This window comes from Juglans microcarpa x Juglans regia, chromosome 4S (genome assembly GCF_004785595.1).
Source record: "Juglans microcarpa x Juglans regia isolate MS1-56 chromosome 4S, Jm3101_v1.0, whole genome shotgun sequence".
Classification (NCBI taxonomy): domain Eukaryota; kingdom Viridiplantae; phylum Streptophyta; class Magnoliopsida; order Fagales; family Juglandaceae; genus Juglans; species Juglans microcarpa x Juglans regia.
Genome location: NC_054601.1, coordinates 2792907 through 2819209, shown reverse-complemented (window position 1 = coordinate 2819209; position 26303 = coordinate 2792907). Strand labels below are relative to the sequence as shown.

Genomic DNA, 26303 nt, shown 5'->3' with positions numbered 1-26303 from the left:
ACTTTTATGGAATCTATTTGTGTTTGTAATATTTTTCAATATTTGTAAATAGTAGTGAAATAATTTAAGTTAATATAATTTATTGAATTTTGAGAAATTAGAGAGAAAATTTTGAATAAAAAAGTTCTAATGTTACAAAACTGTTTGAATATAGCTTTTTAATATATATTTTTTTAAATTTGAAAAGGTTGTTTTATTTTTTGTGTTTTGTTTGGTAGTTCGGAAAAATTGTAATGATTAGATGAAAAATTTGAATATTTTAAATTGAAAAGTGTTTTGTATTTGAATAATTTTTTAAAATGAAATATATGAAAAATTCAGATAATAATTAGAATAGTTGTGTTGCCAAATTGATCCTAAATAAATCAGGTGATGTAATAAAACAATGTTTTTAATTATGGGGAGAACATCAACAGGTGCTAGAGTCTAATAACTAATATATATATATATATATAAATTAACATATATATATTTATATAATATTGCATTATTATAAGCATTTTGTAATCTAGGTCGGAGTTCCTAAAGATTCCTAAGACTATAACTCAAAGCAAGCAAATACAGGAAGAACATGTATAGACAATTGCCCATTTCCCTCTACATGTCTATCCTTGGAAGAAACACCCAAGGGGAAAACCCAACAGCATATTTATCAAAAACCATCATTCTGTGCATGGCATCATCTTGGTTGTTGTTTATATATCATTTTGGTGTCTAAATTCTCGTTCGTCAGAAGAGAAGGCTGAGGCTTCCTCTGTTTTTGTATGATTAGAAGTACGCTAGTTGATACCGTAAATACAGCCAAAAGAGAACTAATTAATTATAAGAAGAAAAAGAAACAAAATTAAGCATGCAAACTACAACAATCCACAATTAATCCAATGCAAAACAGACATGTTTAAAAACATCTCAAAAATATAGATAAGTAAAAACAATACAAACACACCTTCCGTTTAATATATAGCAAGCATTCATCAAGGTTCAACGTACCAAAGTAGCTCCTAGAGACAGTTTAGCAGCAACGTACATTCCATTTCCTAGTTAACAAAGGATCTGTCTCTTGTTCCTCGTTTTATATGGTTCCAAATAGATAATAGTTGTTTCCACCGGTTCGTACGATCTCATTTGAAGTCTTCTCAAAAACTGAAAATCCTAAAAATCATCTTTTTTTTTTTTTAATCTTATCTTGCCACACAAGATTTGACCAGATACTTCTTTCGGACGAATAATTATTGCAGGTAAAAATCAGTCGGGCAGAAATACAGAACTGCCTTCATTTGGCCCTTCAGAAGTCCCACTCGTTTTGATTGACTCCTCATTTTCGGATAATCTCGGCAAGAAGGCATAAGTAAGTGCAGTCTTGGTTTGCAGAGCAGCCTTGAGCAACTTCACACACTGCCAACAAATCAAAATAAGGACTGTAAAATAGACGTTATATATATTCAACAAGTGGCAACAGTGAGCCTGTCATAATTACTACGTACTTTCAATCTTCTATATGGTATCAGGTTCCTATTAATACTCAAAAGTCTCAAATAGTTGGGTTGCAAACGTGTATAAAAAAAAATTACACAGGAGCTGTACATGGACGAAGGGGATGCAGGATTGACTATTTCTCGACGCCAAGGTTTCTTTGTTCTTCCACTCTTTCCATCCCTTTTTTCTTTTTGGAAAGAATCGAATCCGGCCAATCGAATGAGTAATAGCCTATATATGCTTGTAGGTGATGTCTGCTAAGAAACTCGTATATATTGCTTTCACAAATGATCACTCTCTCACGGTTTCAGAGTCGCATAGCCGCAGTAGGATTAATCTAACGAATTTGCCAAAAAGGAAATCATATTGAGTCATGAAAAACAAATAACACGAAAAAAAGAAAAGAAAAGATGAGCAAGGTTGGACTGCCAAACCTCATCCATGCCCAAAGCGACCACTTTCTCTTCAATCGCACCTAAATCCTTGAGATTATACTCATTCAGCAGAGTAACGAAAGTGTTGGCGGACATTGGCTTAATCTTCAGATCATCCATCACCATGTATGCCACGCTCTCTTTCACGAAGTTGAATCTACTACTCTCCATGTTTGCGCTCATTAGCTCTTCAACATTTACCTCGGATTTTGACATTGATGATCCGCATTTTTTACAGATGCCGGTAGAGGGGATCTGGTACAAATCATAGCCTCCGCAACGCCTGTTATCGCACCGATAGAAATTGCTGATTGTGTAGGACTCGACCCTTGGCAAGAGGAGGGAGTCTGTAGCACCAGACATTACTAGTTTGGGCTTCAACACCAAGTCTTTGCTTAGTCCTGGCTGCATGAAAGTATCGCTCAGGTTTTCGGTGCTCTCGTATAGGCTTTGCAAGCAGCCTGCTGTGTCTTCAGCTTTTAGGAAGCCCGCGACAGTTATGATCGGCAGAGAGAAGACTTCCAAGAGGAAATCAACGAAGTCCTTGCCTGCTTCAGCAAACAGCACTCGGTTTCTCTCCTTGTCGACCCACAGCTTCAGGCTTATCTTGGTGGCTGCCATTGTTTTAGGTATCTGAATGAATGATCTTCGAATGGGTAGAGAAAAACGATGGTCGCTTTATAAGGAGGGGGTGTGGAAAAATTGGAGAGAAGAATAGCAAATTATGACTTGTTATACAACTACATATATACGAAAAGACTTGGTAGTTAATGAAACTGTTCTTTAATTTCTTGGTCCCTCTATCTCTCTCTTCATTTTTATTTTCCATTTACTTGTTTTTTCTATTTCTTGTAGTTTTCCAGTTTTTTCTTCTATTTCGTACTTTTCTTTTCCTTTCCTTCTTTTTTATTTCTTATTGTTTTCTCTTCCACCAATACCTTTTGCTATCACTGCACTTCTTTTTTGTCTATCTTCCTATGTTTTTTTTTTCTCTCTCCTGGCCTTCTTCTCTTTTCCATTTTCACCTGGATGACTTTTGCCATCTACGAGCTGGATGCGTGACCATGAAGGGAATCACTTTCTTTATAGAATTGGCATTAGATTCACTATTTTACTCTTCAAATTTTGATTAATATATAACTTTTTCACTTTTAGCTAATAATTTAAAACTTAAAATCTACATTAGATTAGTTATCATACTCTCTATAATTATTTTTATATTTTTATAATTAATTTTTATATTTTAATTAATTCTATTTTCATAACCTCATGTAATCACTTATAATTTCCAACAATCATATTTATTTTCATTTAATTAACACACTTTCCAAAACATAACCTTGAACTGTTGTCTCCCTAAAGAGTTTGGATGGGGTGTTACATTAAATTTCCTACAAGATTGCTTTCTCACATTATCACGGTACTCATGTTTGTTAAGTCAGTAATATAACAGATTATTATTCAATTCTATAATTTTATTCCTTTTTACATGAATTCTTTACTTTTTCCTGTTTATGGATATTGTGTCAATACTCAAATTTCCATGTTTAGAGATACTTCTACTAGGCAAAAAACTGATGCTGAAGTTCCAAAGAAATCATCTTTGTGGAAAAGTCTGAAGTCATTTGCAGATGGATTTGTCAACATCTAGAGAAAAATGTAAATCTTTGCCAAGGTAAATGGTTGGAACTTATGGAACTTTCAAACTTTTTCAGGGAAGTGCGGATACAGCTTCAGCATCCAATTTTTTTTCCTTGCTTCTTTTAACACACTCCTCACATGTTTCAAACTACCCAGTTGCAGGGAAAATAGATACAACTTATGAAAGAAATTAGAAAGAAAAAAATGAAAAGGAAAACAGACAAAAATATTCTGAATATAATAAACTCGACAGAGAAAGAAGAGGCCAGGTTCACCCTTTTGAGCCAGACAGTTTCATTTCATTACAAGCACAAGTTTTGCCCTTTACAAAGAGAAAGACAGAGTGGAAGATGAAGGATTAAACAACCAAAAAGTGCAAAGACTTGCGCTTTTTTTCTTTAAATCCTTGGACAAGGATCAAATCTCGATTACCCCATTCAAGAAACAAAGATTTACCTTTTCGAGTTTCTTCGATTCGGGGAAACTACATACCATCAAATAATTCAATCGACGGTTCGGGGAACTCAAACAACATCAACAAAATCAAACCCAAACAATAAGCTAATGTGGAATCAAGGCTAGGGTTTCGAATCAAACCCAAACAATAAAAATAAAGAGTATAAAATCAAGGCTAGGGTTTCGAATCTTACCGTGTGTTTATCGTGTTGGAGAAAAGCTGCCGCTGCTGGAGAGTGTCGTCGCGGAAGAGAATGGTTGCGGAAGAAGAGAAAGAGGGAAGAAGAGAAAAAAAAACTAGAAGAAGAGAAAGAAGGAGGAGACGCGGAGAGGGAAGAAGAGAAAGAAGAGAAAAAAAAAATAGAAGAAGATAACGGAGGAAGAGACGCAAGAGAGAAAGAGGGAAGAAGAGAAGAAGAAACACGGGAGAGAAAGAGGGAAGAAGAAAGAGAAAAAAAATCGCGGGAGAGAGAGAACTGAAACTAATAAACAATATATTTATAGATGAAACAATTCTTTTCATCTTTGAAGAAAAGAATGAAATTACTATAGATAATATTTAGGATGAAAAGTGTTTGGCTAATTCAATGTGAGCTAACAATTGATAAAATTAGTTAAATTTAGAAATGAAATATTATTTGAAGAAATCAATGTGATGCTCTTACACTCTAATCCAAACGAGGTCTACGGCTGCTTGACAAAAGATAGAAATACTTAGTTACAAAACAAATAAATAACATCTATTTTATTACTATATTCTCAACATTCCATAGCATGGTATCAGATGATTGGTCTCTAAATTAAATATAACAAATAATTATTTAATTATTTAATACCACCTAATGATGTAGTGAAAAGATAGTAAATAATATTATAATAAATAATTAATTGGAGTCCATGAGTATCGATAAATTGCATCATTCAAATTTTCTTTCTTCTTTTTATTTTTTATTTTCCTTTTTCTATTCTTCTGGACTAAGATTTCTTTCACCCACGACTTCTTTTTTCTTTTTCGGGGGCACTTCTTTCATCTTTTCTTTTCCAGCTAGATTTTCTGTTTTTACTTCTTGCTTGCCTTTTCGCTTCTTCATGACTGGCTGTTTTGAGTTGAAAGTGAGATTGAAAATTTTATAAAATGTAATAAGATAGTTTATGAATAATATTGAAATAGTTTAAGTTGAGTATTTTTTAGGCTTTGGGAAAGGAGAGAGAAAAAATTGCATAAAAAATATTATAAAATTAAAATATTATTAGAATATAGTTTTATAATATTATTTTTTTTTTAAGATTTAAAAAAGTTGAATTATTTTTTATTTAAAAAATTTGTAATAATTAGTTTAAAAAATTTGTGATAATTAGTTTTGAAATATTTATATTTAAATTGTGTTTAGAAAATAAATGAGATCTATTTAGAAATAAGCCCTCGTCCATCCAAAACTTTTCTTTGTACATTTCTTTTTGATTTAGTACTTTTCCTCCTTTTTCTTCATTTTTACCAAGATTTTTGCTGGGCCCGACGAAAAATCTTCAAACATGTTTCTCAGAACGAGGGTATTCTTGACATGATTTGGATAGTGAGTTAAGGTAATTTATGAATAATAATGAGATATTTAAATTTATATGTGTTAAAAATTATTTGAGTTAAAATATTTTATGAGATTTTGAAAAATGAGAAAAAAAAAAATTTATATTTATGTAATATTTTGTACCTAAAGTATTTTTCAATATTAAAAGAGTGTTTGAAATATTGGCCGCTTCACTCCATCGACAAAGGGATATTCAATAAAATTTAAAGTAAAAATATAAAAAATAAAAAATAAAATTAAACAATGAGAGGAGAGTATAATAAAACGAGGCACACGCAGACAAGGCATGCTTTCCTCGAATTTATCAAGTGTACACAATTTCTTTGAATCCTGTGTGATTTGTCCACCCAAATATTTAAAAAAAAAAGTAAGTTAGACATTGAATTGACAAAATCCTGATTTTAATAAATAAATAATTTAGAAAAAGAATTACCAACCAAGCTAAAGTCATCTTGGTATAGTTAAAATAATTGCTAAAATAAATCAACTACATTTAAAAGAATCAATCTATTTGTCTCATGAAATGAAGTTTGATCCTATTGAGTTGTTTTTTGTCCATATCCAGATTTCTCCCTTCTCTATAATGATATATGGATTTTGTGGACATTTTCAAAAGTAGAAAAGAAAAACTAAATAATAATTTCATATATATATATATAAATAAAACATTTTCACCCAAAAACATAGTCCCAACTCCATTTGGCAAGCTCTAATACTATTCTTATTTTCTAAGATTTATATATGAAACTAAATCCAATCTTATTCTTTAAAAATTTAGGACTGGTTCGGTATACAAATTGATTATTATGAAGTCCAAAGTACCAATTATTTGCATTATTCAAATTTTAAAGAGTAGTTTCGTTTGGATTCTTAACTCCTCTCAACTCATCATTATAATTTTTTTAACTTCTAATATAAAATATAATAAACAATTCAACTTTTTCAAATTTTAAAATAATAATAATATTAAAAAATAATATTTTAACAATATTTTATCTTCTCAACTCAACTCAACTTAACTCACTTCAACATTCAAACGCAACTTTATACCCCAGGCAGCCACATCTTTCGTCCTTTTCTCTTCTTTTTCTCCTAGCTAGGTTTTCTCTTTTTCTTTTTGCTTTTGCTTTTCTCGTGATCTTCTCGAGTACTAATTTCTTTCATCCGCATCTTTTTTTTTTTAGTAAAATAATTAATTGATCTGAACCTGGGTGGTCCATGATTAATTAGGGCCAACGACAGCATCTAGAGACTAGGCCAATGGTTTATATTCCATCATTAAACGCTTCGAGTACAAAAATTAACTAAAGTGATAAAACGTACAATGTTGTTAATTTATATATAAAACTCCTTCAATTGTGACCAAATAGACCTGGGAGTACTAGAATTCAGTGGTTATTCCATCATCTGGGTTATATATAGATGATTGCAAAATACAGGACGATCGAGTATGCATGCATGGCTTTTTGTTTGTAAACAAAAACCAAAACACGTACGTAATGCTCTAATCCAATTATACCCATCATTCAGCGTGGTCAACATTAAAATTTGATACTAGACTGGCTGCACGTACACCTTCAAGCATGCAGATCGAGAATGGACCATGCATTAATTGGCCCCATGATCTTTCTTATTACTACCGGCCTTGTCTCATCGACACCAGCTGTAATGTTTTACTAATATTTATATTGCATTCTCATAATTATATATGTACGTAGGAGCTAATTTGAGTTCCTAAGATTTCCTAAAACATGAATTACATGCAGATCAACTCAAAGCTAGCTAATTATAGGGGGCGGGAGAACTTGTACAATAACAATTGCTCATGATCATCCATCTCCCTCTACACGCCTATCCTTAATTGGAACAAACACCCAATTACGGGAAAACCCAACGACATATATATTAATAAAAAACCATATATATAATTTTCGCGTCTACATGATGATTCTCGTTTGTGGGAGAAGCTGAGCCTTTCTCGGTGTATATATTACTAATATATGCTGTTTAATAGATTATACCATAAATACAATTTTTTTTTTGTTTGCAAAACGTAAATATAATCATTTTTACAATTTTTTATATACTTATATTTGAGATCAGAGCTATCTTTTATAAAGTAACATATACAACTGTAAAAAAGAATGTATATTACTTTTTCTTATTTTCTTTTCTTTTCTTTCTTCCTTGTCACTTTCATTTGTACGGGAGTAGTACTTCTGCCATGCATCGAGCAGCTACATGCATGAGCCTGATGGAACAATCGGGGAATCACTTGCTTTAGGCCCTAATATAAACAATGCATGTTTACAGCTATTTGAATTTTAGTAATAGTTTGGTCTACAAACTAATTATTATTGAGGCTCATGTCTTAAATATAATAGACGCCAAAAATATTATTTTCAAAAATATCATACATATAACTAATTAACCAAATAAACAAAATCTAAAAAAAAAAAAATGCTCAGACAATTGTAAATACAACCACAAAAGTAAAAGGTCAAACTCCAAATATATAAAAAAAAGAAGTTACAGAATAACTCATTACCTATTATATATGTAAGTATGTAACTTAATATATAAGGGTAAATAAATAATAACTCGTTAATAACAAAATATTCATATTCATATTTAAGAGTACGTTTATATTAAGAAAATATGAACAATAAGATTAAAATTTTATGTTATATTAATTTTATAATATGTGTAATACATATAACATAGATGTTAAAAAAATTATAATTTATATATAATATAACAATTTAAATATATATATATATATATTTTGCTTCCATTCGAACCAAATATTCAGGTTTTAAATTTTGAAAATCGATACAAAACTAGCTTTTAATCGGTTTTGATTTATAGGAATCGAAACCGACCGAATTAGTATTGAACCTGACCGATTCGATCAATTTGATTGGTTCTCCAATTTTTTCTTATATCCCTGCTCCTAGTCCTAAGTTTTCTCTTTTTTCCTTTATGGTTTTACTTTTCTCTTCCTTCTCTCCTAGTCCTAGGTTCTCTCTTTTTTCTTTTTGCTTTTCCTTTCCCTATTCTTCTTGACTAAGGTTTCTCAATTCAAGACTAAGGTTTCTTCCTTTCTCTTATCTTTTCTTTATTTTTCCAAGTTTCCCTATTTTTATTTTTGATTTTTTGATTTCTAACCAGAACTTTCTCCCTCCATGTACATTTGCTTTTCCAAGTGCTTTTCCTCCTTTTTCTTCATTTTCGCTAATATTTTCACATGGCTCCCATGAAAAAATTTGGAAATGTTTCTCAGTTGTATTCTTATTCTTTTCAAAGAAATAGGATTAATGCACACTCTTAACTTTTCTTTAGAGAACGCATTAGGGTTTCATTGAAACAAACTTTTTTTAAAGTATTGAGCCTTGTAATATTAGAAAAATAAAGTTTGTTCTAATTCTTAACTATAATTTTTTTTAACCAAAAATTCCGTTACGTATTAATGGATGGAACAAAAACAAACACCCCTGAAATACAAGTTTTCCACTCTGATTTGATGGGTTGGGGGAGAATTCAAAATAAATTCGGAGGTTGGTGTCCAGTCAACCCTGGGGCCAACGAGATCGACTAATATTGGTCATTCCGCCCCTTGAAGGTTGTGATTGATAAGTGAAGTAATCTTATAATATTTTATTATTATTTATTATTTTTAACAAATAATTCGTTATTATTAACAAATTATTAGCTATTTTTTTACTACTAGTTATTATTTTTTTATTATTATTTATAGATCATCTAAGATTATCTAAAACCATCTCAGAATCCAAATGTAGCTTAAATGTTTAAACTAAAGTTTTGTTTAAATATTTAGAATATCTCAATGCATGTGTTTGTGAAGAAAAATGTTTTAGTCACAAAGAGGTCCCAAAATTAAACCCATTAATTGATGTAGTACGTTAGATTATAAAATTATTTTTATTATAAAATAGATTTAACGTATCATATAGAGACATGTCAGTTTGTAGATTTATTTTTGTGGAATCTATTTGTGGTTGTAATATTTCTCATTTTTAAATAGTAGTAAAATAGTTTGAATTAATATAATTTATTGAGTTGTGATAAACGAGAGAAAAAAATTTGAATAAAAATGTTATAATGTTAAAAAATTGTTTGAATATAACTTTTTAATATTATTATTTTTTTTCAAATTTGAAACAATTGTTTTTTTTTTGTGGTTTTTTTAAGTTTGGAAAAATTGTAATGAGTAAATGAAAAATTTGAATATTTTAGATTGAAAAGTGTTTTGTGTTTGAATAATTTTTTAGAATAAAATATCTGAACAAATCTCTTAATATTTAGAATAGTTGGGTTGCCAAATTGACCCTAAATAAATCAGGTGATGTAATAAAACAATGTTGTTTTATGGGGAGAACATGGACACATGCTAGAGTCTAACTAATATATATAATATTGCATTATTATAAGCATTTAGTAATTTAGGTTGGAGTTCGTAAAATTTCCTAAAACTATTACTCAAAGCAAGCAAATACAGGAAGAACATGTATAGACAATTGCCCATTTCCCTCTGCATGTCTATCCTTGGAAGAAACACCCAAGGGGAAAACCTAACAACATATTTATCAGAAGAGAAAACCTTCTTGCAAGTGACACCGGCAACCCTCATTTATCAGAGGCCAATCAAAACTTGCCATATGTGTGGTACACGAAAGAACAGAGGAGGTGCATTAGACCGAAACCCTTCCCTCTCTCTGAGCCAAAAGACTCTCAATCCCCCTCTCTTTCCTCTCTGCTCTCTCACTCTTGATCCCACTTTCTCTACTCTCCCTCCCTCTTTGAATTTTCAAGACTCCATCTCTTTCTGCTCTCTCACTCTCGATACCAAAAGGCAAAAATCCTCATTATCTCTCTGCTCTCTCCATCTCTCTCCTTCCGTCTCATGACCCGGGAGTGGCCTCCGAGACCTGCAAAAAAGACATTGAGGTAGACGCCACGAAACCAATTAATCCAATTATATTTACATAAAAATCTAAACATAGACAAACATTGCCAAGCAGCTCAAGAAAAGAATTCTTGGATTGAAATCTAAGTGATAGATACAGGCATAACATAGATTTTTCATTCTAGATTACAACTGAAAACTAGACAAAACTAGATAATAACAAAACACAGACCATTCTTCTGACTGGTTCGTCATTTAGGAGGGAAGGAGAGAGAGAGAGAGAGAGAGAGAGATTATGAAGATCGGTTTAGGGTTTCAGTTCCTCTTCGAAGGGGAAAGAGAGAGAGAGAGATTCAAAATCGGTCTGGTGTACGAAGGAGATTCAAAATCAATAGGCATATAGAGAGAGAGAGAGAGAGAGAGAGAGAGAGAGAGAGAGAGAGAGAGAGAGAGAGACGAAGGAGAGGAGTTTTCCATCTGGTCTGGAGCTTGAGCGGGAAAGGATTTTCGTGATCCCCTGTTATATGCCCTACTTGATTTACAAAGGAATACCTATGTGACTGCTTCTAATTAGTTTCTAATAAGTGAGGTTTTTAGGTGACACCGGTCCGAAGAGTAACTCTTATAAAAAACCATCATTCTTCGCATGGCATCATCTTGGTTGTTGTTTATATATCATTTTGGCGTCTACATTCTCATTTGTCAGAGAAGACTAAGTCTTCCTCTGTGATAATCTCATCTCACTCCCCAAACGAGCCAGTGAAGAAGAAGTGAAAAGGCAAGCAAAAAGTAAAAAAGAAAATCTATTAGGAAAAGAAAAGATGAAAGAAGTCCCCCCGAAAAAAAAGTCGTGGATGAAAGAAATTTTAGTCTTGAGGAATATAAAAGGGAAAATAAAAAATAAAAAGAAGAAAGAAAATTTGAATGATGCAATTTCTTGAAACTCATGGACTCCAATAATTATTTATTATAATATTATTTACTCTCTTTTCACTACTTCATTAGGTGGTATTAAATAATTAAAAATTATTTGTTATATTTAATTTATAAGAACTTCTATGTACAGTCGCCCCGTGCAAATGGGTCGTAAACGGTAGATATAATAATGTCACGTTAGTTTTTATTGATTATTAAAAAAAACACAAAAATGAAAAACATAACATCCCACTTTGGTTTGGTGCTCTTGTTTTTGAGATAGCTTCCATCGAGCTTGCGTGGTGCGTCGACTCTCTCTGTAAAGCTCTTGGATTTACACAACGTTGTGGTCTTCAAGTGGATCTATGCTCACCTATCTGCGTGGGTCATCTTCCTTGTGTGGGTCTTCAACTTCGTATCAGTGCAAAGTTTCATGAAATGTCTCGAATGAGTGGGGCTATTTCTTCCCTGAGTTTACCGTAGTCTTCAATTCATTTCATGGTCTTCAAATCTTCAAATGGAGCTGTGTGGGTGTTTTCTTCAAATACTCACAGTAATTCTCAGTATTCAAACCTCTAACAACCCATTATCAAAGAGTTCCAAGAGATTATATCTAACTCCTCCATTGTAAAAAACACACCAAAAGCATAATCAATATCCGAACAGTAACACAAACCAAGAGACCAAATCCATAGCTAATTGACGTGAAATTGCATGTGCAAAATTAATATATAAAATTGTATAAGTCCTCAAATTCAAAAAAAAAAAAAAAAAAAAAGATTTTAAGAGTTCTTAGAAATGGTTGCCTTCAGGTTAAAGGGGAATGGACTAGGGTTAGGGGGTTTCAGAATGAATGGGATTGGGGGAGGGCTAGGGTTAGGGTCGATTCGGGATTGGCGTCGTTCCGTGCTCCCTCCCTCGCTGAAGACGACGGCACATTGTGGCAAAGAGAAACTAAGGTGTGATGAAACTTAGGGCTAAGGGAGGGAGGGCGGCGGCTTCGAGGGGAGGGACGTGCCATCTTCGACGGAGGCGCTTCGAGGGATGAAATCGCCGTCTTCGACTTCAAGTGGAATCGCAGAGGGAGGAGCTTGATATAAACTGTGCGTTTCAATGAGGACCAAAATTTTGAATCACATTTTTGGAGACTGAGACGGTGCGTTTTGAAACACTGATTCCACATCAGCAGCCGCTTGCGTGGCGTCTATCTCGTGCGACTGTCTTCATCATTTTTCTTAATTTATAGACCAGTCATTTGATACCATGCTATGGAATGTTGAGAATATAGTAATAAAATAGATGTTATTTATTTATTTTGTAACCAAGTATTTCTATCTTTAAATTGTCAAACAGTGTTGGTATTTTTAATAAATAATATTTATTATTAACGTTTTATTTATGAGATCATTACCGTTACTTGCTTCGGTTTTATTATTTTAATGCTTATTTAAATGACCGTTGATTGGCTAGTACCGTTTTTACTCCTGATGATCTATTTTGCCGTTCCCTTTGTAAAACGTTAACTTTTTGTCAATTTATTTTTATTTTTTCATTGATTACAAAGTTGCCGTTTATTTCGTTCGGAAGAACGTTGGCTTTGAAGGGTTATTAAAGAGGGTTTTTAACTTGTTAACGTGGCCATTTATCTGATTGTTATTCTTTTCCCGTTTACGTCTTTGTACATCCCTTACATATATATTTGGGTAGTCTTGCGGTGTGTACGTGTGTGGAATATTTGACAAAAAGTGTGATAAAGAAAAATAAGCTTAGTGAGTATATATGCTTTAGAGTATTTTCAGATAAAAGAAATGTGTTCTTTGAGTGAAGCTTTGGACTCAACTACTTGTGCAGAGTAGGCTTGAGTCATACGACGATCAGTTGGGCTGTTGTATCCTGGAAGAGTCAAGTCAAAAGGAGTTCTGCTGCATCGGTTAATTTGAGACTTATACACCGCAGAGGGTTTGAATCTCCTTAAAGAGAGCGATATTTCCGTGCCTCAGTCCAAATTAATTTCATCTTAATTTTAATTTCATTGTAATTTTTATTATATTATTGTATATTTTCACCGACAAACAGCTAGCCGTAAACCTCGTTTGGATAAGAGTGTCAAGAAAGAGATTCCCATCATGGTCACGCATCCAGCTCGTAGATAGCGAAAGTAGTCCCGGTGAAAATGGAACAAATAAAGGCCAGGAGAGAGAGAAAAAACAAAGGAAGACAGACAAAAGAAGTTCACTGTTAGCAAAAGGTCTTGGTGGAAGAGAAAACAATAAGAAATAAAAAGAAGGTAAGGAAAAGAAAAGTACGAAGTAGAAAAAAAAAACTGGAAAACTACAAGAAATAGAAAAAACAAGTAAATGGAAAATAAAAATGAAGAGAGAGAGAGAGTCACCAAGAAATTAAAGAACAGCCTAGTTTCAATAACTACCAAGTCTTTTCGTATATATGTACTTGTATAACAAGTCATAATTTGCTATTCTTCTCTCCAATTTTTCCACACCCCCTCTCTATAAAACGGCCATCGGTTTACTCTACCCATTCGAAGATCATTCATTAGATACCTAAAAAAATGGCAGCCGCCAAGATAAGCCTGAAGCTGTGGATCGACAAGAAGAGAAACCGAGTACTGTTTGCTGAAGCAGGCAAGGACTTCATTGATTTTCTCTTGGAAGTCTTCTCTCTACCGATCATAACTGTCGCGGGCTTCCTAAAAGCTGAAGACACAGCAGGCTGCTTGCAAAGCCTATACGAGAGCACTGAAAACCTGAGCGATACTTTCATGCAGCGAGGAGTAAGCAAAGACTTGGTGTTGAAGCCCAAACTAGTAATGTCTGGTGCTACAGACTCCCTCCTCTTGCCAAGGGTCGAGTCCTACACATTCAGCAAATTCTATCAGTGTCGGAACTGTGTATACAATGGTACTTTCAAGATCATCGATGGCGGCGGCAACTGTAAAAAATGCGGATCATCATCACTGTTCGAGTTATCACTTAATGTTGAAGAGTTTATAAGCGCAAACAAGGAGAGTGGTAAATTCAACTTCGTGAAAGAGAGCGTGCCATACGTGGTGATGGATGATCTGAAGATGAAGCCCATGTCCGCCAACATTTTCGTTACTCTGCTGAATGAGTATAATTTCAAGGATGTGGGTGCGATTGAAGAGAAAGTGGTCGCTTTAGGCATGGATGAGGTTTGGCAGTCCAACCTTGCTCTTCTTTTCTTTTCTTGTTATTTGTTTTTCATGACTCAATATGATTTCCTTTTCGGCAAAAATCGCACAATAAATTCGTTAGATTAATCCTACTGCGGCTATGCGAATCTGAAACCGTGAGAGAGTGGTCATTTGTGAAAGCAATATCTACAAGTTTCTTAGCAGACATCACCTACAAGCATATATAGGCTATTGCTCAATCGATTGGATTCGATTCTTTCCAAAAAGGAAGAGGGATGGAAAGAGTGGAAGAACATAGAAGAGTAATGACAAACACAACACTTTTCACAACACATGTTATAAAATAAGGGTATTTTGTAAAATAATGTTAGTTTTATAAAATATTTTACAAAAATAACCTTCATTTTAAAATATTATTGTAAAAAATATTGTAAAAAATATTGTGCATTTATCATTTATCATTTTTTATACAGTTTGCAACCCAACTATCTGAGACTTTTGAGTATTAATAGGAACCTGATACCATATAGAAGAATGAAAGTACGTAGTAATTATGACAGGCTCACTGTTGCCACTTGTTGAATATATATATATATAACTATTTTACAGTCCTTATTTTGATTTGTTGGCAGTGTGTGAAGTTGCTCAAGGCTGCTCTGCAATCCAAGACTGCACTCACAGATGTCTTCTTGCCGAGAACATCCGAAACTGAGGAGGCTGAGTCAAGCAAAACGAGCGGGACTTCTGAAGGGCCAAAAGAAGGCAGTTCTGTATTTCTGCCCGACTGATCTTTACCTGCAAGAATTATTCGTCCGAAAGAAGTATCTGGTCAAATCTTGTGTGGCAAGATAAGATTAAAAAAAAAAAGGGATGATTTTTAGGATTTTTAGTTTTTTAGAAGACTTCAAATGAGATCGTACGAACCGGTGGAAACAACTATTATCTATTTGGAACCATATAAAACGAGGAATAAGAGACAGATCCTTTGTTAACTAGGAAATGGAATGTACGTTGCTAAACTGTCTCTAGGAGCTACTTTGGCGCGTTGAAGTTTGAACCTTGATGAATGCTTGCAATATATTAAACGGATCAAGTTGTGTTGTATTGTTTTTACTTATCTATATTTTTTAGATGTTTTTAAACATTTCTGTTTTGCATTATATTAATTGTGGATTGTTGTAGTTTGCATGCTTAATTTTGTTTTTTTTCTTCTTATAATTAGTTCTCTTTTCGTTGTATTTATGGTATTAACTAGCGTGCTTCTAATTAGAATATTATGAATAGTAGTAAGATGGTTTATGAATAATAATAAAATAGTTTGAGTTAAGTATATTTTAGGTTTTGGAAAAATAGAGAGAAAAAGTTGAATAAAAAATATTATAAAATTAAAATATTATTAGAATATAGTTTTATAATATTATTTTTGTTTGAGGATTTGAAAAAGTTGAATTGTTTTTTATTTTTTATTCGAAAGATTGAAAAATTTATAATGATTAGTGTTAACGTCGTGTTTCGCACACTCTTAGGCCAAGCTCCAACAACTTATGTCTTCCACAACATGCCCTGCATAGAGAATATTGTAATGCGGCTTTGAGAAGACAAGGGAACCTCTGATGCAAAAGTTAGTAAATGTTCTTAGAATATAGTAAATAGGTAAGGAAGTCTAGGGATCAAAGAGAGTTTTCTCATACTTGGGATCAACTATTTATACTATAAGTTCGAAGAGCAGATCATGCCTATTACTATGGGGCCGTCGCAGAGCCACATTAATGGGTTTGCGACCGCCCCATTAATGTGGCGTGTAGTCCAGGTGGCGGAGCCATTAATGCTGCGTAGTTCTCCAACATTCTCCTCTTGGTCTGTCTTTCTTCTTATCCGTTCACGCTTCTCTATCAGTAGATCGACAATTCTCCGTATGTCACACCTGTTGTGTGGATGGACACTCAATGACTGGACACTATCCGAAGGACCTCAGAGTCTCATCCACTACTGCACCATCCCTCCAACATGTCACGTACATGGGATAATACAAGTTGCCCACCATGATCCGCTGGGCTTCGGGGTGATCATTGAACAAAAATCTGAAGATGGTCCGATCACCCTCGGCCTAGGTCAGACAAGACCAACGAATGGTCATTCGATCATTCTATGTTTAGTTGTTGAGGTGATCTCAGATGATCTATGAATAATAATGAAAAATTATTAAATAGTAATAAAAAAAATAATGAATAGTTTATAAATAATAGTAAATAGTAGTGAAGTAGTCTGAGATTATCTGAGATCACCTCACTAACCAAACATAGTCACTTCAAGTAAGAGGATCGTCATGATCCTGAAATAAGAGCTACCTAACTAAATTTTAGTACAAATATTAAACTTTTGACAAAAAAATCGTCTCCAATCGACTAACTATTTTGGAAAAACTTTTGAGATTTAAATAGAGCCTCCCTAAATGTAGGGAACTATTCATTACTAAATTATATTTTGTAAATACTTTATTTAACTAGTAAAACAAACTTTGCTCATATTTGTTATGGTTTAAATTTGACAAAAGAGAAACGATAGTTGCAGTCGTGAGTGTGCAAGCGTTGTGTAATTATTTTAAAAAAAAATGAATACATACGGGACCTACATGAAAAAAAAATTAATTTTTTAATAATATATCTCTCTTTTTCAAAACGACTGCATGACACTTGCGCATTCCGTGACTGCATGTAACATTACTAAAATAAATCAAATACATTGAAAAGAAACAATCTATTGTAATTTCGTTTTTATTTGTCTCATAAAATGAAGTTTGATCCTATTGAGTTGTTTTTGTCCTACTCGTTATTTTATAAAGTTTGTGTTTATCATTTTGATCTCGAGTTTAATTAGCTTATACATATCCAGATTTCTTCCTTCTCTATAATGATATATGGATTTTGTGGACATTTTGAAAAGTAGAAAAGAAAAACTAAATAATAATTTCATAAATATATATATATATATAGATATTAATACATTTTCACCCAAAAACCTAGTCCTAACTCCATATTACAAGCTCTAAGACATACTATTCTTATTTTCAAAGATTTATGAAACCAAATCCGGTCTTATTCTTTAAAAATTTAGGACTGGTTCGGTATACAAACTAACTATTATGAAGCCCAAAGTACCAATTATTTGCATTATTCAAGTTTTAAAGACTTTTTATATATCTCAGCCAGCCGCATCTTTCCTCCTTTTGTCTTCTTTTTCTCAATTAACTGATCTGAGTAGTGGGTGGTCCATTAATAAACCCATTAGGGCCAACGACAGCATCTAGAGACTAGACCAATGGTTTATATTCCATCATTAAATGCTTCGAGTACAGAAATGAACTATAGTGCTAGCACTTATATCCTTCTGTTTCTGATGCTAGAACAGAATTATTCTACCAAGACTTGCCAAGAAACTCACAAATGAAACACAAGTAATAAAGAAAGTCACAAAGAACACAAGATCTTTACGTGGTTCGATCTTATTGATCTACATCCACGACAGGAACAACTAGAAGCCTTATGTGTTTACTGATGAAGTTGAACACTACAATTTGTTTTCAAGCATATGCAACTGTCACAGATCACTTCCTTTATCAATGAGAAAATGTCTCACTCTCTGAGTTCTTTTTCTCTTGCTCTCCAGTATTTCCTTTCCTTACATCAATTGTATTGCATTACATTATGACTCACAGAGAACTGTTTTTATAGAGAATACAAGCATAACAAAAAACTACAGCCCTCCACCTCAGCACTTGAGTCTTTGGTTGCTTCCTTTTTCTCCACTTGACATGTGTAGAGTTCTAACTGGTTGTCACTATTTATAACAAATCTCTACCTTGACAAGCATTTAGAACTTGCAAGATGTCTTCTCCTTCTTAGATGTTCCTGCTTGTTCACCCTAGTTGGTACTTTAACAATTTCTCATGTGAATCAAGTTTAGACAATATCTAAACTTGATAGTAGGTAGAGATTTTGTCATCATGTCGAAGGGATTATCTTCAGTAGGAATCTTTTCCACACCAATCTCTCCAGCAGATATGATATCTCTCACAAAATGTAATTTGACATCTATATGCTTGGATTTCTCATGATAAACATGATTCTTGGCTAGGTTTATGGTGCTCTAGTTATCACAGTGTACTGTGATACTGCCATTAATCATGCCTAATTCATGAGAGATTCCTTTTAGCCATATAGCCTCTTTTATAGCCTTGGTCATTGCTACATATTCAGCCTTAGTTGTTGATAAGGCTACCACTGGTTGTAGGTTTGCCTTCCAACTGACAGCTCCTCCAAAAACACTGAACACAAACCCTATTAAGGACTTCCTCGTGACCAAGTTTCCTGCATACTCTGAATCAACAAATCCTTGCGGCTCAGAACATACAAGTTCATTTTTCCCAAACTTCAATCCCAAATGCCTTGTAACAGATAAGTATTGAAACACACTTTTGATAGCATGCCAATGTGGCTTCCCTGGGTTGCTCATAAACCCGCTAACCAAGCTAACTGCATAAGTTAGATTAGGCCTAGTGCATACCATGGCATACATGATGCTTCCCACCATGCTAGCATAAGGAATTTTCTTCATAAATTCTTTTTACACATCTGTTTCTGGTATTTGAGAAATTGACAGTTTTATATGTTGTCCAATTGGGGTGTTCAATATTTTTGCTTGATCCATTCCAAACTTGTTAATAACTTTTGAAATGTATGACTTTTGAGATAGGTAGAGAAGCCCATTTTCCTTTTCCCTTTCCCTTACTATCTCCATTCCCAATATCCTTTTGGCAAGGCCTAAGTTTTTCATCTCAAATTCTGACTCGAGTGTGCATTTGACTTTTATCAATTTGATTTTTATCCTTACATGCTATGAGCATGTCATCCACATATAGTAGTAGGTATATTGGATTTTCTTCATGTAGCTTGTAATATACACAGCTGTCATAGTTGCTTCTATTGAAACCATTTTGAATAATGTAGGAGTCAAACATTTTATACCACTGTCTTGGGGACTGTTTAAGTCCATAGAGTGATTTTTGAGTAAGCAAACTTGATCCTTTGTGGTTTCAGTCGTGAACCCTTCTAGTGGCTGCATGTATATCACTTCTTCTAGTTCCCCATGTAAGAAGGTTGTTTTAACATCCAGCTGTTCCAAATGCATATCCTGGTGAGCCACAAAAGAGAGCAACAACCTTATTGAGTTGTGCTTTACCACAGGGGAGAAGATTTTATTGTAGTCCACTCATTCTCTCTGTGTAAACCGCTTAGCTACTAACCTAGCTTTGTATCTAGGTAATTCAACCCTAGTATGCCTTTTTTTCTTTTATAGATCCATTTTGATCCAATCAGCTTCTAATTTATTGGTTTGTGAACCATTTCTCATGTTTTATTTTTGTTTAGAGATTCCATTTCTTCTTGCATTGCAAGAATCCATTTACCAGCCTCTTTACTAGCCATGGCTTCCTGAAATTATCTTGGCTTTTGCTCAATTATTTCCTATTCAACAGTAAGGGCAAAGGCTGTGAGATCCCTATTTTTATGGGTTTTAAATTATTTAAATTATTATTGGGTTATTTTATTATTTTTAATTATTTTTGTATGTTGGGATTTTAATTTCTTTATTTATTATTTATATATGTGTTAGTAATTTTTATGTAATTTTATTGTAGTATTATTATTTTGGGCTGTGTGTGAGTATGTGTATTTTTGCTGTGGGCCGTGGGTGTGTGTTGGTGACCCGGTTCCAGCCCAGCCCAGCAAGGGCCCAGACCATGTACGAAGTGCGGCCCAGCCGTGCGGCCCGTGAGACTCAGCTCTGACTTTCTGAAACGGTGTCGTTTTGGAGGGATGATTTAGGGTTTCATCCCTTTCTCCCTTGCGCCGCGCGAGTCTCTTCTCCTTCCTTCTCCTTTCTTCTGCATTTCTTCTCCCTTCCTCCATGCAGCTGCTGCCGATCCCCACGCCACCACCTCATTTTTCCATAAGTATCTCGGTGGCATTGGGCATGGGCTCCGAATGTGCTGTCGTCGCCGCCTCTCCACACATCCGCGCGAATGCATCTCAGTCCTCCACGGCTTGATGCCGTTTTCATCTTCTCTACCCGTGCGACACATAGCTCTTCAAAACCGCCATTGCTGGTCTATTTATAGTCCACGGGTTCCTCAGATTAATTTTCGAGATCCTCATCCTCTTTCTCTCTTTCAAAGCCATTCACCTCTTTCTATTTTGTGTGTTAATTTGTGAATTTTGGGGATGAACCCGAGTGTTGTATGGATTGAATCCGAGAGCCACAAATCTGAAATTTGTGAGTTTGGGTGATTGAATCCGAGAGTTGCAAATCTAAAATTTGTGAGTTTGGGTGATTCGGGTGATTCGTGAGTTTGGGTGATTCATGAGTTTGGGTGATTAAATCCGAAAGCTTCGATTTTTGTTGTACTTGGTTTTATTTTAATTGAGGGAAAAAAATTTATCTGTTGGGTTGTTGTTGCCGTGTGATAAAACCCAATTTTTGGGCACTGTTCCGTTGAGCCACCGCCTTGAGCAACGTCCTTGAGTGATCTTTCAGAAATACCCATCATCGTGTGTATGTAATTTTTCATCGTAAATCAAGTGATTTAAATTGACTTTATAACTGCTGTTCACTGTAAATTATTGAACTGTTGGTTTTGTTGGAAATTGGGCCTTGAGCCATTGAAGTGTTGGGTATGTTAAAACTGGAGTTGGATTTAGGCCTTGGGCCGGATTGATGAACGGGATTACGCGTGTATTTGTGAAACTGTATAATTGTAAATGGAGGTTTATTTTTGTAAATGAAATATTTAATATTTATTCCAATAAACTGTTGTAATGCATATTTATCGTTTATAATAAATTGTGCTGTGATGTCACGTTGTCTGTTGAAATTGAGGCTATTGTTATTAATGGCGTGGGTGCGTGTGTATCACGACCCCAAGCCGAGATGTGGCATTATCTCGGTGGAGCTCCTCTGGTCACTCGGGAGTGTAACAGACTGACGTGACGTCCTCTCAGTTGTCGCTGGGCGACGATGGGAGCGCGGAACTGGGCATCGCTCGTTTCGAAGTCTCATGCACGGACGTTACCCATGATGTGACGAAGAGAGCCAGGGTGTGCGGACGGTCCATAGGGGAGACCGTGGTGCAAGCGTAAATTTCATAATAAATATGATTGGGACAAAAATGGGATTTTTGGTGTAAGTATAAAAATGGTATTTTTGGGAAAAATGAATGTGGGTTGTTATTCTATCCGTTGGGAACTCGTGTTTGTATAAATGTGTTTTAAATCTCTTGGATGTTGTTTGGTTAATTACTTGTTGAGATGTCATAATCTCATAGTGGTGTTTACCCTACAGTTCCGTTTTATGGTGCCGTAGAGTTTGACGCAGAGCCCGAGTATGAACCTGAAGGACCGACTCCGCCAGAAGCTTAAGTCGCTGTTATGTTGTTCAGCGTTTTGGGACTTGTTTCCCTTATGTTATTTGTTTTCTTTAAATTATCTGACGGAAGACTGTAAAATTTCTGTAAAGTTATTTTACTGCTTTTTGAACAATTCTGGTACTTAATAAAGAAAGACCCTTTTATTTTTCTCCGCTGCGAATAATATATTGTATATTTATTGTATGTTGTACACACTTTGAGCATTGGTCGTTGGGGTGCGTGATCCGTGTGGTCATCATCCCGGTGTCACGAACTCCATTAAAATAACACATGGGGGTCGAGGGCGCCACAAAGGCTGTTAACTCAACTTGCCCATACCGCTGTGGAGGTTTTATAATTCTCCTTTCTCTGTCTCTAGCTAGTTTGTATGAGTCTTCTCCACCTTGAGTTTTAACCTCAGAATTAGTGTCCTCAGCTTTTCTGACCTGAGTTTCCTGATGGCATAGTATACCATTTGATTGCTCCACCTCAAGGTGCATATCAGCCAGGGTGGATTGACACTTCTGATTGTTTTTCTGTCTAGCCATTTGCTACTCATTAAAGGTTACATCTCTACTTATAATACACCTTTGCCTCCCAAGTTCATTTACCCATAGTTTATAACCCTTGACACCTTCTGGATACCCCACAAATATGCACTTGAGTGCTTGAGATTCCAACTTATTTGTTTTGGAGTGTGCATATGCTACACATCCAAATACTCTTAAATGTTCATAACCTGATGGTTTTCCAGACCACATCTCTTAAGGAGTTTTTAAGTTCAAGGTTGCAGAAGGGCATCTATTAATTAGATGCACTGCTGTAACAGTAGCCTTAGCCCAAAAAATCTTTGGTAATCCTGATGTTGCAAGCATGCACCTCACCCTTTCTAAAATGGTTCTATTCATTCTCTCTGCTAAACTATTTTGTTGGGAGTGTGTCTTGTTGTTTTATGTCTGGCCATGCCCTCTTTCTTATAGAAATCATTAAATTCATTGGATAGGTTTCTAAGCCATTATCTATCCTCAACCATTTAACTTTTCTGCCCACTTAGTTTTCTACTCGACTTTTCCATTTTTTGAACTTAGCAAAAGTATTACTTTTATTCTTTAGAATGTATAGCCATACTTTTCTGGAATAGTCATCAATAATAGTTAAAAAATATCTTGCTCCACCATGTGAATTCACTGTTGCAGGTCCCCATAGATCAGAGTGAATGTAGTCTAAAATCTGCTTGATTTTATGAGTTGTTGTCTTGAAGCCGACCCTTGTTGATTTCTCAAGAATACAGTCTTCACAGAAAGGTAATTACTTAAGCTTTTCATCCTTTAATTGGCCTTGTTTCTTCAGTTCTTGTATACCTTGTTGGCTGACATGTCCCAACCTTCTGTGCCATAACAAAACCTTGTCTTCCATTTGTTTTTGGACTAAAGAGGCTTCACCAGTTATTGTCTTCCCAACTAGTGTGTAAAGCCCATTCTTTATAATACCCTTCACCACAGTAAAGGACCCTTTGCAACCCTTAAAATTCTAGCTTCAGATTTAAAAGAGTAGCCTGATTGATCTAGCATCCCCAGAGAAATCAAATTCCTCTTCAGCTCTGGTATGTATCTTACTTCCTTGAGCAGTCTTTCCATATCATCATGCATCTTCAATCTTACTGTCTCAATTTCCAAAATTTTACAAGATTTATTATTCCCAAGAATCACATGTCCTTCATCAAGTTCAGTGAAGGTTTCAAACCAAGATTTAGTGGGGCACATATGGAATGAGCATCATGAGTCTAGAATCCATTCCTCTCTTGAATCCACTTTTGAAACATTCAATACTTCAGCACTTTCATACCCATCAAAGACTACAGTTGCATTTCCCTCCTCCTTAGACTTGTTTCCCATACTTTCCCTCTTTTCTAGACAATCCCTTTTAAAATGTCCTTCCTTGGGGGTAGAGGAAACATTTTAATTGTTTTCCTCTCGATTTTGATCTTATTTTATTGTTCTTCCCCTTGTAGTTTCTTTTATCTAGCCTGCCCCTTACAACTAGCCCTTCTCCAGTTTCTGTTTTAATTTAACTTTTGTTTTGTAACTCCCTTGAATGCAAGACAGATTGAGCCTCTTCAAGTGACAAGCTTTCTCTCCTATTCATCATAGTTTCTTTAAGATTTGTATATGAGGAATCTAATTAACTCAGTAATAGAATTGCTTGATCCTCATCTTCTATTGTTATGTCCTTGTTTGCAAGATCCAAGATGATCTTATTAAACTCATTGAGGTGATCTTCCATAGCCATACCTGGTGTCATCTTGAAGGTGTAGAGCCTTGTCTTCTTACGAGTTTGTTTGCCAGAGATTTTGTCATGTATAAGTTCTCGAGTTTTAACCAAACTTCAGTTGTAGTATCTTTTTGAGCAACTTCCCTTAAGACTTTGTCTCCAAGAGAGAGAATTATGGTGCTATGAGCCTGCTGTAGAACTTGTGCATTCTCATTTTCTGATAAAGAACTCAGTTTCTTTTCTCCAAGAATTGCATCTTGGAGTCCCTGTTGAACCAGTAGTGCCTTCATTCTCCATAGGCCAAAATCATTCTTCCCCGTGAACTTCTTAACATCAAACTTGGTAGTCCCCATCGAACCTGACTCTTGATGCCACTTGTTGCACTTGTATCCTTCTGTTTCTGATGCTAGAACAAAATTATTCTACCAAGACTTGCCAAGAAACTCACAAATGAAACACAAGTAATAAAGAAAGTCACAAAGAACACAAGATTTTTACGTGGTTTGACCGTTCGATCTTATTGATCTACATCAACGACAGGAACAGCTAGAAGCCTTATGTGTTTATTGATGAAGTTGAATAATACAGTTTGTTTTCAAGCATATACAACTCTCACAGATCACTTCCTCTATCAATGAGAAAATGTCTCCCTCTCTCGAGTTCTTTTTCTCTTGCTCTCCTGTATTTCCTTTCCTTACATCAATTGTATTGCATTACATTATGACTCACAGAGAACTGCTTTTATAGAGTATACAAGCATAACAGAAAACTACAGCCCTCCACCTCAGCACTTGAGTCTTTGGCTGCTTCCTTTTTCTCCATTTGACATGTGTAGAGTTCTAACTGGTTGTCACTATTTATAACAATCTATAAAACTCCTTCAATTGTGACCAAATACACCTGGGAGTATTAGAATTCATTGGTTATTCCATCATCTGATCAATTCATGATCATGTGAGTATAGATGATTGCAAAATACAGGACGATCGAGTATGCATGGCTTTTGTTTGTAAACAAAAACCAAAAAACGTACGTAATGCTCCAATATCTATGATTCAGCATGGTGAACAATACTAGACTGGCTACACACCTTCAAGCATGCAGAGAATCAACCATTGGCTCCATGATCTTTCTTATTACTACCCTTGGTTCATCGACACAAGTAATGTTGAATAGTAAAACGAATCAGAATTTATTAATTAAGCATGTAGACTACAACATTAATCCACTCACTAGACGATGCAAGACAGGCGTACGTGTTTAAAACTAACATCTAAAAAATATAGATAAACGAAAACAATTAATACAGTACATGACCTTGCATTTTGTAGCACACACTCAACGGCTCACCCATCCTAAAGATAGTTCAGCATGCGCAACAAATTTTCCAGCCATTTCCTAGTTAACAAAGGATTTCTCCTCTTTCCCTCGTGTTATAGGGCTGGATCCAAATAGAATATTAGTTGTTTCCAGGAGTTCACATTGATCCCTTTTTTCATTGCCACACTTGATTTGACCTGCATATTTTTACTCAGGAAGCCAATTTTTTATAATGTTAAAAAGTGTTTGAATATAAATTTTGTTTTTAAATTTGAAAAAGTTATTTTGTTTTTTGTATTTTGTATAGGAGTGTCAAAAAATTAATGTGATTAAACCAAAATTACGAGTTGCCCACCTTGATACGTTGGGCTCGGGCAGGGTGTATGGTCACTGAATAAAAATTTGAAGATGGTCCGATCGCCCTCGGCCTAGGTCAAACAAGACTAATGAATGGTCATTCTATCGTTCTACGTTTAAATGTTGAGGTGATATCATATGATCTATGAATAGTAGTAAAAAACTTATGAATAATAATAAAAAAAATAATAAATAATTTATAAATAATAGTAAGTAGTAGTGAGGTAGTCTGATGAGACCATCTCACTAACCAAACATAGCCTTATGCTTCAAGTAAGAGCATCCACAT

General features: G+C 34.6%; 2 protein-coding genes across 2 annotated transcripts in view; one reads left to right on the top strand and one right to left on the bottom strand.

Moving 5' to 3' along the window:
- Window positions 1-1100: 1100 nt before the first annotated feature.
- The window catches only part of LOC121262711, a 42783-nt gene continuing 17580 nt past the window's right edge, over window positions 1101-26303 (bottom strand). The window contains exons 6-7 of the mRNA XM_041165301.1: window positions 1911-2370; window positions 1101-1395 (exon numbers count right to left, since the gene is read on the bottom strand). Coding sequence (XP_041021235.1) covers window positions 1246-1395; window positions 1911-2370 — 610 coding nt within the window. The 3' untranslated portion in view covers window positions 1101-1245. The remainder of the gene's footprint in view (window positions 1396-1910; window positions 2371-26303) is intronic.
- Window positions 13816-15459, top strand: LOC121262601. Its single transcript, XM_041165137.1, has 2 exons — window positions 13816-14625; window positions 15240-15459. Exons 1-2 carry the CDS (start codon window positions 14005-14007, stop codon window positions 15393-15395), a joined length of 777 nt encoding a protein of 258 aa, XP_041021071.1. The 5' UTR covers window positions 13816-14004; the 3' UTR covers window positions 15396-15459.

Bases quoted from the DNA above. Each gene is read 5' to 3' on its own strand.
- LOC121262601 (XM_041165137.1), top strand. From the start codon at position 14,005: ATGGCAGCCGCCAAGATAAGCCTGAAGCTGTGGATCGACAAGAAGAGA. The intron at 14,626-15,239 runs GTTTGGCAGTCC...ATTTGTTGGCAG, and splicing joins TCGCTTTAGGCATGGATGAG to TGTGTGAAGTTGCTCAAGGC.